The sequence below is a fragment of the Callospermophilus lateralis genome, chromosome 10 (assembly GCF_048772815.1).
Source record: "Callospermophilus lateralis isolate mCalLat2 chromosome 10, mCalLat2.hap1, whole genome shotgun sequence".
NCBI lineage: Eukaryota > Metazoa > Chordata > Mammalia > Rodentia > Sciuridae > Callospermophilus > Callospermophilus lateralis.
The window spans coordinates 41,282,631-41,300,953 of NC_135314.1; the positions used below are offsets into that span (position 1 = coordinate 41,282,631).

At 34.2% G+C, this 18,323-nt stretch overlaps 1 protein-coding gene across 4 annotated transcripts in view; it reads left to right on the forward strand.

Moving 5' to 3' along the window:
• The window catches only part of Vps8 (VPS8 subunit of CORVET complex), a 247,054-nt gene that overhangs the window by 59,669 nt on the left and 169,062 nt on the right, over positions 1-18,323 (forward strand). For all 4 annotated transcript variants that reach the window (XM_076868965.2, XM_076868966.2, XM_076868967.2 and 1 more), the window contains exons 16-20: positions 3,520-3,594; positions 4,337-4,372; positions 5,099-5,189; positions 5,440-5,486; positions 6,075-6,164. In XM_076868965.2, the coding sequence (XP_076725080.1) occupies positions 3,520-3,594; positions 4,337-4,372; positions 5,099-5,189; positions 5,440-5,486; positions 6,075-6,164 (339 nt within the window). The remainder of the gene's footprint in view (positions 1-3,519; positions 3,595-4,336; positions 4,373-5,098; positions 5,190-5,439; positions 5,487-6,074; positions 6,165-18,323) is intronic.

Below are 18,323 nucleotides of genomic sequence, written 5' to 3' on the forward strand. Positions count from 1 at the left end.
GGGAACGGAGCGGGCATGGGGGTAGAAAAGACAATGGAATGAGATGGACATTATTACCGTAAATACATGTATGAGAACATGATTGGTGTGACTGTACTTTGTGTATAACCAGAGATACGAAAAATTGTGCTCTATATGTGTAATATGAATTGTAATGCATTCTATTGTCATATATAACAATATAAAAAATTAAAGAAATTCAAAGATATATATATATAAAAAAAAGCACAACTAAAAATCAATTAATTAATATATCTAAACACAAACATATAATAATTACTGAGAATGCCATTGGATCCAGATATTTCAAATAAAGGGCAGAGATTATCAGACTAGGAAAAAATATACAATGGATATGCTATCTACAAAACCCTTCTACATTAAACCTATATTTTATCTATCCATAAACATCCATCAATTAAAAAAATAGATAAAGCCATACCATACTTATCATGGGAATGGCTGTTACTATGAGACTAAGTAGATTTCAGAGGAAGAAATATTGTCAACAATAAACAGAAATTTCCAAATTGTATAAGGGATTTAATTTAATCAAGAAGACATAAGGGTCTTTAAAGTTTCAGCACCCTTTAAAGAACTGCAAAACATATGAAAGAATGACTTAGGGAACCGAGAGGAGAAACAGACAATCCATATTTAAATGGGAAATTTTAAAATTTCTATTTTAAAATTAATAGAATAAGTAGAAATTAATAGAATAAGTAGACAGAAAATAACCAAGTATATAAAACCAGGGGGGGGGAAACATGATTAATGACTTGACCTAGCTGACATTTGTAGAATACCATACCCAACTGCAAAATTTTTTCAAGTGCACTAGCACTTGAATAGATTATGTGGTGTGCCATAAAACAAATTCCACATATCAGAAAAGATGATATTATCAGGGTAAATCTGGAGACCATCCTAATATTTGGTAGTTAAAGAATATCACAAAGAAAAATAGAAAATATTTTTAACTGAATGAAAATAAAAATATGACATTAAAATTTGTGGTTTATAATTAATTGAAGGATTTTTTTTTTTTTGTAGGGGAGGGCAGTTTTGGGGATCCAACTCAGGGCCTCATGTATGTTAGGCAAGTGCTCTATCACTGAGCTACTTCCCCAGTCTTAAATCAATTTGGGAGAGTAAATTACAGCAGTAAGTACTTATATTAGGAGAGAAGAAAGATATCAAATCAGTGATTTAAATTTCTACCTTAATTAAAGAAGTAAAAAAAGAAAAAGTAAAATGAAGGAAGAAATAATAAAGATCAAATAAAGAAGTCAAAAAAGGACAAGCAATAGAGAAAATCAAATAAACCAAACTGATTTCTTTGAAAGATGAATTAAATTGATAAACCTGAAGTGAGACTAATCAAGAAAAAAGAAGAGCCAGATAATCAATATTAGGAGAAAAATGATATCACAGTAGATTGTATAAATATTAAAATGGAAATATATATAACCTTTTGCCAGTAAATGCAACAACTTTATCTGAAATGAAAAATTTCCTTGAAAGACATAAATGGGCAAAGCTGACTCAAAAATAAATAGAAAATTTAAGTGCCATACATCTATTAAAGAAATTGATTTTGAAATTTTTTTCTTTTTCTTTTTGCAGAGGTGATACTGGGGATTGAACCCAAGGTCTTGCCATCTTAGGCAAGCACTGAACTACACCCCCCTGCCTTTTTTAAAAATTTGAGACAGGATCTTGTTAATTTGCCCAGGTTGGTCTAGAATTTGCAATTCTTTAGCTTCTGCTTCCCAAGTAACTGAGATTATAGGTATTTGCTACCATACTCCTGGCTTAATTTTGTAATTAAATCTTCCTATAAAGAAACTTCAGGCCCATGTTACTTCACTGGTGAAGTCTAATTGAACACTTAAGGAAGGAGTAATACCAGTTCAACACAAAAGTCTTTAGAAAATGGAGGAGAAGGGTATACTTAACTCATTTTATGAGGCTAGGTTAATTCTGATAATAAAACCAAAGACGTAAAAAAGAACACTGTAGACCAACATTCTCTTGCTGCAGGTTCATGGTGAGCCTTAGCAATGTGGTGACTCCACAATTTAGCAACACCCTGTCTCAAAATGAAAAATAAAAAGGACTAGAGATATAGCTAGGTGGTAAAGCGCCCCTGGGTAACAACAAGGAAAAAGGGGAGGGGGACTTCTTCATCCTCATAATCAAGGGCAACTAACATCATACTTAAAGTGGTACCAATAAAAAAATCAAATGAACAAAATCATGATCTGATTAAGCCTTCTCTACAGAAAGACAGAGGAACGTGTTAAATGGTTCTATGGGAATGCAGTCAGCAAAATCCAAGTAGTAGAAAATTGTAGAGTAAATATTCTAGCTTTTACAAACAACAAACAACAACAACAACAACAACAAAACTTCAAGGAAATAAAGATTTGAGAAAATGAAGGCAGAACATACAGATTAAAAGACACTTAAGAGTCGCTATCTCTAATATGTGAACTTTGTTTGGATCTTGATTCAGACAGATGAAATGTACAAAAACAAAAAATAAAAATCTCAACATTTACTAGACAATTTGAAATCCAAACACTGACTAGATATTTGATATTGAGGAATGATGATTTCTTTTTAAAAGTATGTTAATGGTATTGCAATTATGTTAAAAGGACTCATTTTTTAAAAATATGTAATAATTTTTATCAATGAGATATTCAGAATGTAGAATTCACTTCAGTATTATATTATGTTGCAGTGGTGGAAAAATAGCTGAGACAAGTTTGGTGATGAGTTGATCATGATGAAGCTGATAAATGAATACAATTAGAGATTGATTATTATTCTTTCTACTTTTATATACATTTTAAGTTTCCAAAATAAAAAAGTTAGAAACATCATAGGTATCTGGTATTGACCATATATATTTTGGCACATTTATGAATATTAACATTTAAGCCTCACAAAATGTGCAGGGTTTTTCAGAGATGGGAAAACAATGTCAAGAGTTTTGAAATTTGTTAATGTCATACCCAGTAAGTGGCAGAGCCAAAGTTTATGACTCAGATTTATCAATGAGCTTTTCTATTTTGCTTGATGTGCTGACTCCCATATACTATGCTGTTTTGTCTTCCTGTTTCCTCTTGTGTTTTATGTGATATGTATTTCAAAGAACTTGGAGGTACCATTTCTAGTCAGTCCCATTCCTTTCCAGAAGTAGTGACTACCTGCCACCCGGTAAGACATAGGGCGTAATAGTTTACGTTTACAGTTTGGCATGTTTTTTCCGTTTCTCACATAATTCTGGAAAAATAAACAGGCTATTTATGTAAGCAGAGAGTAATTTCTTGAACTTTGTCTTTTCTATGTCACTTCTTACTGTCAGACTGGCAATCGATTGACATTTTTTTCCCACTCACTTATGATGAGACTCTGTTGACCTAAAATATCTCTGTAATTGATATTCTTTGAAACTTCATGAACCTTATAATGCATGTAATTTTTACCTTGTGCATTTTTTTTTAACAGGCTTTGGTTGGAGAGAAGGCTTGTTATCAATCCATCAGTAGTTACGGTGGCCAGATATTTTATTTGGGGACAAAAGTAAGCTCTTTCACTCTTGATTTAGTATTTGTGTGTATCAGGATAGAATGAGGTTGCTGCTAAAGAGGGTAGTATATTGCAAAGTAAATACTGATCAGGCCTAATACAAAACTTAATGGTTAGGTAGTTATGGTATTTAGTTAATTTCTTTCCTCCACTTTTAGACCCATTTTTACTTTTGATAGGATGCTTATTATCTTGATTCAGGGATATGCTTTGATAACTTCCCTTACTATTTGTTTTAATGATCAGGAAGATAAATGAAACCATGTATGTTATCATATAATCAAGATGGTCTTTAGCTTAGATCAGCTCAGGATACATTAAAATGCATTGAGACATTTAACTTGGAATAGAATCGTGGGAATAGAAAATTTCTGTGTATCAATATGTTCCAGTGCTTTTATTTATTTTTTTGAAATTTGTAATGGAGAAACATTTCTTTTTTATTAAAATTCATCCAAAATATTGTCAAGTCAATACAGGGGGGTGAGCCTGGACTTTGTTTATTCATTGTCCATGAGGTTAACTCCTTGGATTGTAGTCTTATTGGCCTTTAAATATTTAGCTTACTCTTTAATGTGAGGATTTGGAGACCCTTTAGTAAATTCTAAGAGATACTTCTAACTGTAGTGTGAAATGTTTTTACTTAGAGAGATCTAAAATGAGATGACTTGGACAGTTGTGTCTCCTAAACAACGTTAAGATGGTTATTTTAATTTTCTTCTCTTTAATTTTCTAGTCTGTTTATGTAATGATGCTGAGGAGCTGGAGAGAGGTGAGTTCAAAATAATTTTATATGTTAGAGTATCTTAATAATTGCTTTGGCTTTGCTGAAGATTATTTGGATTGGTGCTTTTTAATTTCAGAAGTATACATAAAAATGATTATAACTGTTTAGGTACATGGTTTGCTAAAACTTATTGTATAGATGAGAATTAAATTTGGCTACATGATCAGGAATTTCACAATAATAGTGGCATACACAAGGTTTCTCTCTTATATAAATTTAATTTGGAGATAGGCAGCCTGTGGCTAGTATGGGTGCTCCATGGTCTTAAGTATGCTGCCCTGTTATACCATCTTGTAATGAATTCTAGACTAAAGATCATTTTATAGTCAGGTGTGGTTGCCAGAACTTCAGCTGTTAAGTCTATGTTCTAGGAAGGAGGAAAGAGAAAATAAAGGCTGGCTATCTTTTAAGGATACATCATGGAAATACCAGAAGACACTCCACTTATCATTGATGAGAGTTTAATTACATTGCCTTAAGTAGCTACAAGGGAGTCTTAGAAAGTTCCTTTAGCTGGTGAATTCAGATATACTTGTGACTTATACTAAGGAGGTGAGAGTGAATAGATGTTGTGTTAAACAACTCTCCATTTCTGCTACATTGACATTCTGGATAGATAGCAAATTCTGGATAGCTAGCAGGTAGAATAGGAATTTGACTAGTGGTTGGTCAGACAAAGGGATCTAGCTTTATTTTATTTATTTATTTTAGAGAGTGGATCATCTCCTGAAACAAGATTGTCTTACAGAAGCCTTGGCTCTTGCATGGTCCTTCCATGAAGGAAAAGCAAAAGCTGTAGTGGGTAAGTAAATAAATAGAGGGTATAGAAATTGATATGTCACTTCTTTAAATTCTTTCATAAGAAAAAATTATTATGAAAGCAGAGGGGGGATGTTCATTGTATGCTGTCTGGGTCAATATTTTGAGACTAAGGCCTGTTATAATTGTATCTGTTCTTAGCAAAGGATGTTAAGAGATTAGCAGAACACAGGCTCATTCCTGAACACATGTTACTAACTTTTGTTTTTATGTTGGATTTTGTTTCTCTGCAGGATTATCAGGGGATGCCAGTAAACGAAAGGCTGTCGTGGCAGATCGTGTGAGTACTTTAATGCAGTCTTCACTAGGGTGCAGTACATATTTGCTTCATATTTGCTAATATTTTGCACATGATTAAGTAATTGGCTATAGTCATGGAGGAAGTATATAAGATACTTGTCAGGTTATAATTCTGTGGTGTCATCTTTAATGCTTTTTAAGTTTCCTTATCATGCACCCCTTCTTCACTCTCATATGAAAATAATAAAATAGTACCATAGTCAAAAGACAGCAGAAAGGAAGAGGAAAACCCTGGGATTTGGATTCATGAATGATTTGCTCATCCATACTTTTTAGAGCAAAACTTGGCAGCTTTAGGTTTTTAATTTCCTGAGAAATATAGATAGTATTGAGGTTTAGAACATGGAAATATTTCTTAGGAGAGATTAGGAAATTAGTACTAGCCCTGATGCTGAAAGAAATTATGCTACATTTAAAAACAGGAAATAAAGCCACTAAATATTCTAATTGTATTTTTAATAAAATAACAAAGCCTGATTCTATATTATTTAGGAGGAACACATGTATTAAGTTTTGAAAAACTTGGGAGGTATATTTTGATTTCTATGTCAGGCTCTTTTCTTTACAGATGGTAGAAATCCTATTCCACTATGCAGATAGAGCTCTGAAAAAGTGCCCAGACCAGGGGAAAATCCAAGTGATGGAGCAGCACTTTCAGGTACACCTGTACATGTGCTTTCAGTAGACAGTGATATGAATGGGTTGAATACTGCTTTTTTATATTACTTGAGATCATGACTTTTGTGTTTAGGTTAAACATTTTTTAGTTTTCAAAGTTTTGTTTCAGGGCTGTGAGATATTCTACATGATTAAATTTTGAAGAATTAGGTATGTAGTCAAATTGGAACAGATGAGTAAAATATCATGGAGTGTTGCTTAGGGCTTAGCTATTAGATGCTGTGTGGAAGGGAAGAATGTATGCATGAGGGGACACACCTATAAATTGCCACCTTACAGTGGATGACACCTTACTGATGACTAACCTTTGTTAACTAGGAGAAAAAATATTCTCTTAAGATTTAAATTTAGTTCTTCTAGGAGCACCTGTGACTGAAAAATAGATTAGTTACAAAAAGAAAAATCTACAGAATATGATAATTAAAAGACCTTTTGTTTATTTTGGAACTTAATGAAAATGAAAGCCAAGGAACAATTTAAAGATATGTATATTTTATTGTGTGAGTTTTCCTATTTGCTGTGATTTCCAGTTAAAATTGTTGCAAATCTGTTTTTCTTCCCCCATCACCTATAGTTCCCTCCTCTTCCCGTACCTTCTGTTTTAACAAATATAGGGGACAGCATATTTTCTAAGAAAAGCCAGATGTGAGTCACATATGGTCTCTATCACATATTCTTCTTTCTTTTGTTTCTGTTTTTTTTTTTTTTTTTGGTGCTAGGGATTGATCCTAGAACCTTCCACATGCTAAGTATATGGTCTACCACTGAGCTACACCCCATCTCTTTCTCTTTTTTAAAACAACCTTTTAAAAATGTAAAAACCATTTTTGCTGTGAACTGTACAGAAACAGTGAGCAAGATTTGGTCCATAGGCTAACGTATGTGTCCTCTGGTCTAATATGTATGAGGCGCTGGGCAGTAGTAAGTAAATATACACAGTCTTTGTAATCTTACTGTTTGCAATTCAGTCAAAAATTTTTCTTATATATTCATGGAAATTTTAGAAGAAATTCAGGGATTTTGAAGTTCTGTGGAACAGGCATGTTTTTGTCTTTTTATATCTCCATTTGATGTTTATAACTTTGCAACACAAGGATAGATATGGCAATTAGGAGTTGGATGGTATCAGAGGAGCATTTGGTTTCTTGAACTGTACTGTTTAATGTACATATAAATGTTTTTATATGCTAATGCAATACCGATAAAAAAGAAAATACTTAACAGGAATATACCTATCACCAAGAAGTGTTAGGACAGTATTCGTGAAAGATTCTGGCCACTGGAAAATGCTTTGTTGAAAACAAATATCTAATAAGGAAAGCTAGGAGGAACCAGGAGAGAAAGAGAGAGAGAGAGAGAGAGGGAGGGAGGGAGGTGGGGGGGGAATATAGAAGCCAGCATGTTGGAGAAAAATGTAGAGAGGCTTTTTCTAAAAAAAGAAAGGAACAGAATAATGTTCCATTGTAAAAATTACTTCAAGAATTTCAGCATGATGGGGACTGTAGATGATGGTTTCTAATATAGGTTTATAAAACTTATAGAGAGGGCTGAAGGTGCGGCTCGTGGTAGAGTACTTGCCTAGCATGTGTGAGATTCTGGGTTTGATCCCCAACACCACCAAAGGGGGGAAAATCCCCCAAAACAAAAACAAACAAACAAAAAGTCTTAGAAACAGACTATAGTAATAATGTATTCTGTAGTCATCTACTTATCTTTTAGAAGTCTCATTCTAAGAGTATCTGATTTTGATAATTTTTGACTTATCAGTAAAGGAAACAGAGGAGAGGACCATTATTCTGGGTTTAATTTTTACAAGTGATTGGCAAGCAGAAGGGATAGACTCTTGAGAGAAAAATCAGCTTATAATAACAATGAAAAGTTCATGAGATAAATTCTGTGTTTCAGAAAGCATATATTTCAGGAAAAAATATGGGCTCAATCTTATGACTATAGGTTCCAAAAAAAGAATGGCGTTCACATATAACAAGTTCTAAAGTTTTGATGTAACACGAATAATCCAAGATGAAAAGAAAGGAGAGGGAATGTTAAGAAACTGTCTGCAAATCACAGAAAATCAACAAATATGCAGAGAGGTATATAATTAAAGATAATGTGCCAAAAAGAATCATAAACCTGTAAAGCTATCAGAAAGAGAGTGGCCTTGTCCATATTGTGCCTACCAAAATACTAAGGGGTAAAAAAAGAAAGAAATTTTTAGCGAAGATTCACTGAGTACATACTATTTGTGCCAGTATCATGCAAAGTAACATTCATTTTCATTTACTTTGTACAACCACTCAATGATATAGTTATTGTTTTTATCCTCATTTTATAGATGAAGAAACTTAGAAGTTAGGTTATTTTCCAAGGTAATATTACTATTAAGTGGTGGAACCAGGGCTCAATCTGACTTTAAAGCCCAGCTTTTAACTAATCATTATATCATACTTCTATTTTCAGAATAAGCACAAGAAAAAAATGGGTGAGAAAGGACAATGTTAATAGATGATTAAGGATGATAATTCCAGGCTGGGTGTACTGGCACACATCTGTAATCTCAGCGACTTTTGAGACTGAGGCATTAGAAATGCAAATTCAAGTCCAACCTCAGCAACTTAATGGAGGCCTAAGCAACTTAGTGAGACCCTGCCTCAAAAAAATAAAAAATTTAAAAAGATGGGGATATATCTCAGTGGTAAAGCACCCCTGGGTTAAATCTCCAGTACCAAAAGAAAAAAGGAATAGTTCCAGCTAACAGCTATATTTTCTGTTTTCTAAACATCTGATGCTCACTGTGTGGCAGGCACTATTAGAAGCCCTTTGTTTTGGTCTATTTTGTGTTGCTATAACAACATACCTTAGCCTGGTAACTTTATAAAGAAAAGAGCTTCACTTAGCTTGCAATTCTGAAGATACAGGAATATGGTGCTGGCATCTGCCTGGGTTCGGTGAGGGCCTCATGGCAGATGGCATTACAATGGTGTGAATGTGTGAGAAACTGGCATGTAGTGCATGTGAAAGAGAGATGGAGGAGAGATTACAGGCTTCTTATAACAACCTGTTCACATGTGTTCCTGGAAGAACAGCATTAATCTCTCTTGAAGACCTGTTCATCTCCCACTAGACCTAAACATTGCCACACTGGGGCCAGGCTTCCAGCGCATGAACCTTTGGGGGACACACCAAAACCATTTCCAAACCAAAACATCCTTGATACATATTAACTCATTAATTCCAATCATAACTCTCTAAGATAGGTACTGTTGTTACTCACACTTAGAAATGACATTAAGGCATAGAGGTTAAATAATTTGTTCCAGGTCACACAGCTAATAAATGATAGAGCTGGGATTTGGATCCAAGCATTTGGGCTTCAAGGTCCTCATCTGGAGTGCTACATTGTACTATAGAACAACAACTTCTTATTTTGCCTCTTTTTCATAAGCCCAAAGAATGATTTTAAAGTGGGAAAATCCAAATAAGTATATTTTAAAGTTGAAGTCTAGTATATGTAATGTATGTGATTGCATTAAGATTGCTTACATTTTAAGATGTGGAATTGTAACCCTGGGTACTCTTGGAATAGTCTGAGTCACCTTAGTAATTTGTAAGTCACTTTGGATCAGTTTTCAAAGAGGACTCTCTGAATTCAGAGTAGATATCTAGGCAGGGGAGACACAATTTATTTCATTCAAGAGGACAGTTTTCTTCTGGAAATGGTGATCTTTAGCCTGTTATGTTGAATGAAATGTGTGCAGTTAGCCACAAATCTGTTGTTTTAATCATTTAATTATAAACTAACCTTAGAATAGTTATTTTATTTGACTCCTAAAGTATCTTTTTAAAGAGAGTAAATTTAGAAAACAGTTGTCTAAAACCCCAATGTAGTTTGTGCACATTTTTGATTAGTTTACTTCAAAACCATCATGTTAAGAGCATATAATTGCCTCTTTGAAAAGAATATGAGGATAGTGTATTCAGGAGATGCCCATGACATAACATCTTGATTTCATTAAAGGATTTGTCTGATTTTTCGGTTATCCACATGACTGAAATAGATTTGTAAATACTAAATAGATTTGCAGTTAGATAAACATCTTTACTCAAAGAATTATTTGGTGGCTTAGTGTTAATTACATCTTAGTGCTTTTTCATACATAAAATTTTTAAAAAATATTTTATTTTTTAGTTTAGTTGGGCATAATACCTTTATTTTATTTTTATGTGGTGCTGAGGATCAAACCCAGGGCCTCACACATGCTAGGTGTACGCTCTGCCACTGAGCCACAACTCCAGCCCCTCATACCTAAGTTTTTGTCATTGATTTGGTTGTAGATTTAGCAAGTGCCCTGTCAGATTTAGATAACACCAAGAATCAAAGTTCAAAATGACCTTGACAAGAAAATGAAATCAGAATCATTATGGAATTAAACTTAACAAGGATAAGCCTTAAGACTTGCATTAGATTAAAGTAATTAAACTGTGAGTACTAAAGTAGGAAGATCTAACTGGATAGGATTTTAGTTGACCACCAATTTATTATGAGCCAGTAGTGTGTTCAAGCTCACATAAAGAACAATAGGAGTACCACTGGGTTTCCTCTTGGAAATGGAGCCTCTAAGGTATTTCATGAGCTATTGGCAAACTAAGCTATGTTCCACAGCTGGGACGGTGGAAGGTTTTAAAAGCAGTTAAAATATAATACGGACTCATGTAATTTGAGGTGAAAGTAACATGCCTGCCTAAAGGTGATGAAGGGCGGCTTTATGGAATTCACTGTATTACTGCAGAGGGAAGTCTGGTAAGAGTAGGTAGAAATTAGGAGATGGCACATTTCAGTTAGAATGACCTGCTGCTGATGTAACAGCTCTTGGACTCACGCTTCTCCTATTTCAAATGCATTCCCAATGAAGGGAGGACTGCCAACTGATGAGGAGGCTTTTTAAAAGACTTCCTTTGCTGGGTAAGAAGAACTGAGATGCTGTGTCAGCTGTCAAGAAACTATTATTGGAAACAGATAACTTCTAATCCAGTTAGTTGAAATTCTTAGGCAGACTGTTTCTGTTAGAATACTGAGAATTGGTATTTTACCAGCAGATGGCACTCCTGCTTCTTCGACTTTGGTGAGCAGCCTCATCTATCTCCTATAGTCAGAATACACAATGCTATGCAGTACTTCTGCCTTCCTACAAAGATCAATCAGTATTTTGTCCTGTCTTAGAGAAAATAGTTTGGGGATCTTGTGGTAATTTTGACTTCTGTTTATTTCAGAAAAAAATCCTGAACCTATAATCCTAAATTATTTGTATAATAGCAGGTAGAATCAAAAGAATTAACATGTTCTCTGTCGTATACATCTTGAGATTCACGTAATCTTGTGATTTCGCTACATCTGCATTCATGTATATGCAGGTATTTTCTTTCCATACTTAAACAAAGTCAAACAATAAAAAAATCTCTTCCTTGCCTCACACCATCCCTGATATCCTTAGGGCTCTTGTTTGCACGTTCTTCACAGAGCCAGAGTTGTCTCCATTTCCTCACCTCCTTCTCATTCTGTAACCTACACCATCTATATAAATTCTGTAGATCTTTTTGGTCCTCAGCAGCATTCAGCACATTAATGACTTCTCAAAACAGTCTGTCCCTTTGGCTTCTTTGGTATCATACTTTCCAATTCCTCTCCCCCCCCTATCTTTTTGGTCACTTATTGGCTTTATTACCTCTTCCTTCTCTTTTCCTTAACCCATAAAGGTTTGTATTTTTCATAAGGTTCTTTTGTTTTTCTATCAGTGTTTCTTAATATTTCCAGTTACCATTTGCTTTAAAATCATTTGAAGATATTAGTTAAAAATACTTTTTATCAAGTTTTTTCCCATACCTGCTGCATCTGATTATCTGGGTTTGGTGGCCAGGACTTGTAATAAGTGTCTAAGGTGACTCCTAATCTCATGAAAGTCTTAAAGATCATTGTTTTACATTCTCTTTCTATGCAGTATAGGTAATTATAATATAATAACTATATAATCAATGTCTCCAACTGAGGTTACCCTTCTGAGTTCCGAATTCCGTATGGTCAGTTGACTATTTACAACTCTGCTTGAATGTTTTATAGGTACCTCAATCTCATGAATATTTCCTTCACAAAACCCTTTTCACAATCCCAATTTTAGTGAATTGATCCACCATTCACCTAAAGCAGTTCTTGCCTTCTACTCACTCCATGTTTCTATATTGCCTCCTGACCATTTCTCTCATCTGTTTATATCATCCTTCTGTTTTGCCTCTGTCCTGGTCCATTTGTCCATCATCACTCTGAGTACATTACAGAAACCCCCTAATTGATCTCCCTGTACATGTTATTACTGCACTTTATTCCATTTTCCACACAACCCAAGAAAAATATATATCATCTAGATATGATGCTCCCTAATTTAAAAATATTTTAAGGATTTCCCATTATTCCTGGAGTAAAAATGAGATTCCTCAACAGTTTCTATGGCCTTACATGATATAACCTTGAATAACTGCCACTAATTCTCTCTGTATTCCCACCATATTAATGTTCTTTGTGTCCCCATTCTCTCTTAACTCACAGTCTTTGCCCATGGTATTCTCTCTGCATAAAACAATTCTTCCTCACTTATTTTTAACTCATTTAGCTCCTATTTATTTTCAAGTCTTAGCTTAATCGATTCTCCCAGTTTCAGTCAGCTCATTTCTTTATAAAAGACTAAGCACTGAAATTACTCATTCAGTGTCACTCTTACGCAGCTACACTATATAAGTTCAAGGACCATGTCTGATTTTTGTCATTGCTGTATTCCCAGCATCTGGTTGAGTGACCTTGATAAATATTTGTTGAAGGAATTTTTAGAAATATAAAAACTTGTGTTGTATACAGTATTTGCTTTGGGAGTATGTTTTAAATCTAACTCTAAGAGATCAAACTGGGAGTCAAACAGAGACCTTGACATTTACAACATAAATGCCCATAATCATGGCTAATATTATTGTGTGCGATAAGCCTGACAACTATTTTATTAAATCCTTATAATTGAGGGGTAGTTTTTAGTATTACTCATTTTACAGATGAGTAAATAGATATACAGAAAGGTTGAGTAACCTGCCTAATATCATAGAAGCCAGTAAATAGAACCACAGTAGACACCCAGGCTGTCTGGTTCAGGAACCGTGACTTGACCTATCCTGTTCTGTCCTATCCTACCTTATACTGTGTTTTATCTACAATATTTCTTTGATAATCTCAAATCAGTATATTGTCATATGGCTCACTTTTTAACCAGTATTTTATTTTTTATTGGGTCTTTTTAGTTATATATAACAGTAGAATTCATTTTGATATAATATAGCTCACTTTGAAATAGAGAAGACTAAGTAGTTTACGAGTTTTGGGAAGATAATGAAATTATATTTTTAAAAAGTGAAAATATAACAATTTTAGGATAATTATGGTAAACATACTTGAATGATTGATTTGAATTGCTAATAGTGTTTTCAAACTCAGAAGCTGGTCAGTTAATGGTGGCAGCAATATTTCAGGTTACTTTATGTGCGCGCGCTCTCTCTCTCTCTCTCTCTCTCTCTCTCTCTATATATATATATATATATATATATTTATTTATTTATTTATTTCTAGAACAAGGTAGAGGTATAACATTTTAATAATGTGAACCAAACTAGAAGGATTTTTAAAATAATATTATCTTAATGAAGATAAAAGATCTTAATGAAGCCTATGTTAATCTATACCAACCTCTTCTTGGAGCTTCATTTAAAATTTCCATGAGACTTAATCATTGAAGGTCATTATTATAGCACTGTGGGCTTATATTTTTTGCATTAAGGGGTCATGGCCAATAGTGAACAGTGACTGAAAGCCAAACAGGTGTTAGGAGTTCTCTTTGTCTAACTGATGCTTCCCCTGAAATTATCTGAGGAAAGGACAACAGTGTTGATTTCCAGCACCCTACTCTCTCCCTTAGCCTCGATTCTGGGGAGTCAGATCTTTCCTAACGGTTATTTTATCATTGTAACTGGAAAAAAGGAAAAATACACACATAAACACATACAAAGAAATATCCGTATCTGAATAGCACCACTGCTCAGGGTATGTGTATACTAGCGGTCGAACTCTGACAGCTCATGGAGATCTATCTGTGTCTTGTGCAAGCACACACACAGTGACTATCAGTTAAAATTTTGAATCATTTTCAAAGAGTCAAGTTTGTATTACCTGGATGACTTTTTGAATATAAATTAAGAGAATTAATGCCATTGCTCCAAAAAAGCAAAGGAATTTGCATCTGTTCTCATTTCTTTTCAGATCATCCCTATAAAATAAGGAAGGCATAGATTATCTCTTCACTTGGTAGATGTTAAGATAGTCACAGTGCAATGAAATAATCTATTCAGTCACTCAAACAATGACAGGCTTAAATTTAGGTTTTCCGTCAGCTCAGTTTTTTATTCTCATATCCATATTGCCCTCTTTCATAAATCTTAAATATATACAAATATCTAACATGAGAAGCAGTCTGTTTCAGCCAATTGAGGGAAGTACATTAAAGAAGAGACTAAGGAAGTATATTATTCTTTTTTTCTTTTTCTTTTCTTTTTTTTTTTTTTTTTACTTGAAGACAAAAAACCCCAGCCATTTCTTGCTGTCATTTCTTGGTTGTTGAAGCAATCTCTTCAAGAAAAGCTTAGAACAGAGTTCTTCAAGTAATTGGATCAAGTAATTGGATTTTCAGATTGTTGTTCTTCAGCTTTTAGTTGGAAAAAATATTTTGGCCTTCATTAAGGATCTTGGAAATACTGTTCTATTATCTTCTGACATTGAATGTCACTGTGGAAAAATCAGAGGCTAGCCTGACTTTTTCCTTCTCGTAAATGGCAATTTTTTTCTTGACTGTTTTTTTTTTTTTTAATCCAGTCATTTTACTGCTTTGGATCTCAATATATCATTTTAGGCCATTTCCACCTAGCCCATAATGTACTTTAAATGTTAGATTTAAGTCTTTTTATTGTAGAAAGACTTTATCTTAAATTATATGTTGAATTACTTGTTTGGTTCCATTGTTGTAATTTTCTGATTCAGGGATTCCAGCTGTGCATATGTTGATGTTTCCCCTTCTCCCTCTCCTTCTTCTTTCACTCTCCTTCCATTTCTCTTTCCTCTTTTTTTCCTCTCTCTTCCTTCATCACCAAATGCTTCACTCACCACCCCATTCTCTGCAGACTGAATCCCACCTGCCATTATACTTACTAGCAAATCAGGAAGATAAAACACTCTATAAGATATCAATAGTGTCCTAATTGCTAAATACAATAAACATTTTTCAGATCTTATTCATTCTCAGTGCTGTTTTAAACAGTGGTGACCACTTTTCTTCTTTTTATTTATTTTATTACCTTAAGTTCCTGTAGGTGGCCTGCTGTGTGCTCTTCTCATTTTCCTCTGTGACTATTCCTGAGTAGGATTTTATTTCCATCTTCTGACCATCTTATTTTTTTTTTTTTTTTACAGAGGTACACTTTATTTATTTTTTTTCCTTTTTTAAAATTAATTTTTATTGTTGGTTGTTCAAAACATTACATAGTTCTTGATATATCATATTTCACACTTTGATTCAAGTGGGATATGAACTCCCATTTTTACCCCGTATACAGATTGCAGAATCACATCAGTTGCACATCCATTGATTTACATATTGCCATACTAGTGTCTGTTGTATTCTGCTGCCTTTCCTATCCTCTACTATCCCCCCTCCCCCCCCCTGACCATCTTATAAATATTGGTCTTTCTCAGGAGTTAGTCCATTGTTGACTGCTTTTTGTCTTTCTCTGTTGTCCCTGAACAGTTTTGTTTATTACCTTGTTTTCTTTGATTACTTAGAAATCTGTTATTCTAATCCAGATATTTCAGGTTACTGTAGGTTGAGCATTCCTAATCCAAAAACCCCAAATCTGAAATGATCCAAATCCAAAAAGTTTTTTGAGTGCTGACATAATACAACAAGTAAATTCCACACCTGACCTCATATGATGTGTTGTAGTCAAAATGTAGATACACTAAAAATATTGTATAAAATACCTTCAGGCTATCTGTATAAGGTATATTGAAGCATAAATGAATTTTGGGTTTAGACCTTGGTCACATCCCTAAGATATCTCATTGTATATGTGCAGCTATTTCAGAATTTAAAAAAAATATGAAATTCAAAATGCTTGTGGTTCTAAACATTTCAGATAAGGGACACTCAACATGTGTTTCAGTTGTTATTCAGTATCCAGGTAAAGATGTTTCTCAAATCTACCATGGCCCAAATTGCACTTGGCTTATTTCTTCTAATACCTTCTCCCTTATTTCTTTTCTCATCTTCATCCATCCATCACTCAATCTTGAAACCTAGGAGTTATAGACTCCTCCTGATGTCTTCCATCCCACAATCAATCTGTCAACAACAGTTTTACTTATAAATATTTCTTACTTCTGTCCACTGTTCTTTATGCCTGCTGTCACTCCCCACTGTTTTAGTCCCCCGTTTGTTTCTTTACCTGCTGTAATAGGCTTCTATCTTCAGTCTTGGTTTTTTCAGATCCTCCCACCATACAGTCACCAAAGTGAGCTGTCCAAATGTGTGAATATGATGGTTTCACTCTCCATTAAACCCTGTAGGCTACTTATAGGCCTTAGTACCAGGCCAGGTACTTTTTTTTCCTATTTTATGGCTTTAATAATTCTAAATATACTTTTAAATATAGTTTCTACCTGGTAATTATATTATTTGAAGTTTTGGAGGTCTGTTGCTGCTATTTATAGTTTCTGCTGACATAATGACATGGCATTATTTCATGAGGTGCTTTCAAATTTTTAATTTTGAGTGTGTCTTCATTTGTGCCTTATCAGTTACATTTTTTTTTTTGCCTTTGGAACTGTCTCTGGAGAATTTTTAAATATGCTTCTTTCAAGTGCCCATAAGAATATCCTTGGTCAGGATCATTTTTTTATGTTAATTTCTTGGCTTGATTGTTACATACTAAGGAAAATAGTGTAAGTTCAAATCCCAAATCTACCTGAGGGCAGGATTTTGATTACAGATCTTGGAGAATACAGATTAACCCCCACTGAGTCCAGCTGAGACAAACTTCCTTGTCATCTTCCTATGTTAGTAGGTGGATTTTCCCCCCTCTTATGATTTCCTTTTACTAAGAATGCAACTTTTTAAAAGATTCTGGTTTTAGGCAGGTCCCCTGCTTTAATTCTCTATTTTGCAGGATCTAAGGCCTCAGCTTCTTTCTGGTATTTAAACTCAAGCTCTTCTGTGACCAACAGGCCTATAGGTTTGTCTCAGTGATTGTTTGAGGCTCATTGCTTTGGTTTTTCAGTCCCTTTTCCACTTCTTTGGCCCTGACTATTGTCTTTATTTTCTTGGGGACTCAGCTGTGTATTTTAAAGGATATTAGATTTTCCCCAACATTCTTGGGGAGTCCTTACCCCTCCCCATAATCTAGCCTACTATATTCTCATTCAGTGTTCAGATTTGATGTAACTCTAACCCTTTTCAGATCTGTGATTTTGGCTCCTGTTTTTGAAAAATCTGAATAAGATTATAAACCTATAATACGCAGTCAGGAGGAATGTTGATGACAAGGAGGCAGGATGGGTTAGGGAAAGCCCCTAGAATCCTTCCAGGATTGCAGATCCTTATTCAGATTTCTCTCTCTCAAATAAGAGGGGTTCCTTAGTTTTGACCATTTTCTCCAACAAGTATAAGCATATGATACTCCTTTTTTCACGCATTGCCTTTTCCATCTGATGGCATTGTTTTCCTGCCTAGAACCTAGGTTTTCTAGGATATTTAAAAGGAAAGCAGTTCCCTGTAGCCATTAGCAAATGTAGGAATACTGTTGAAATCTGATGCTTGGTTACTTGACAGTTTCCAGTCATAATAAACTACTATTTCTCCCTCAAACTGTTACTTTTGAAAAAGGCCAAAATTACAGGTTGCCATTTACGGTATGAGTCCATACATGATGATTTAAAGCAATCAAGATGTTATGAAACTGAGAAGTTAAATCAACCTTAAAATAGATGGTTTGGAGATTGCAACAA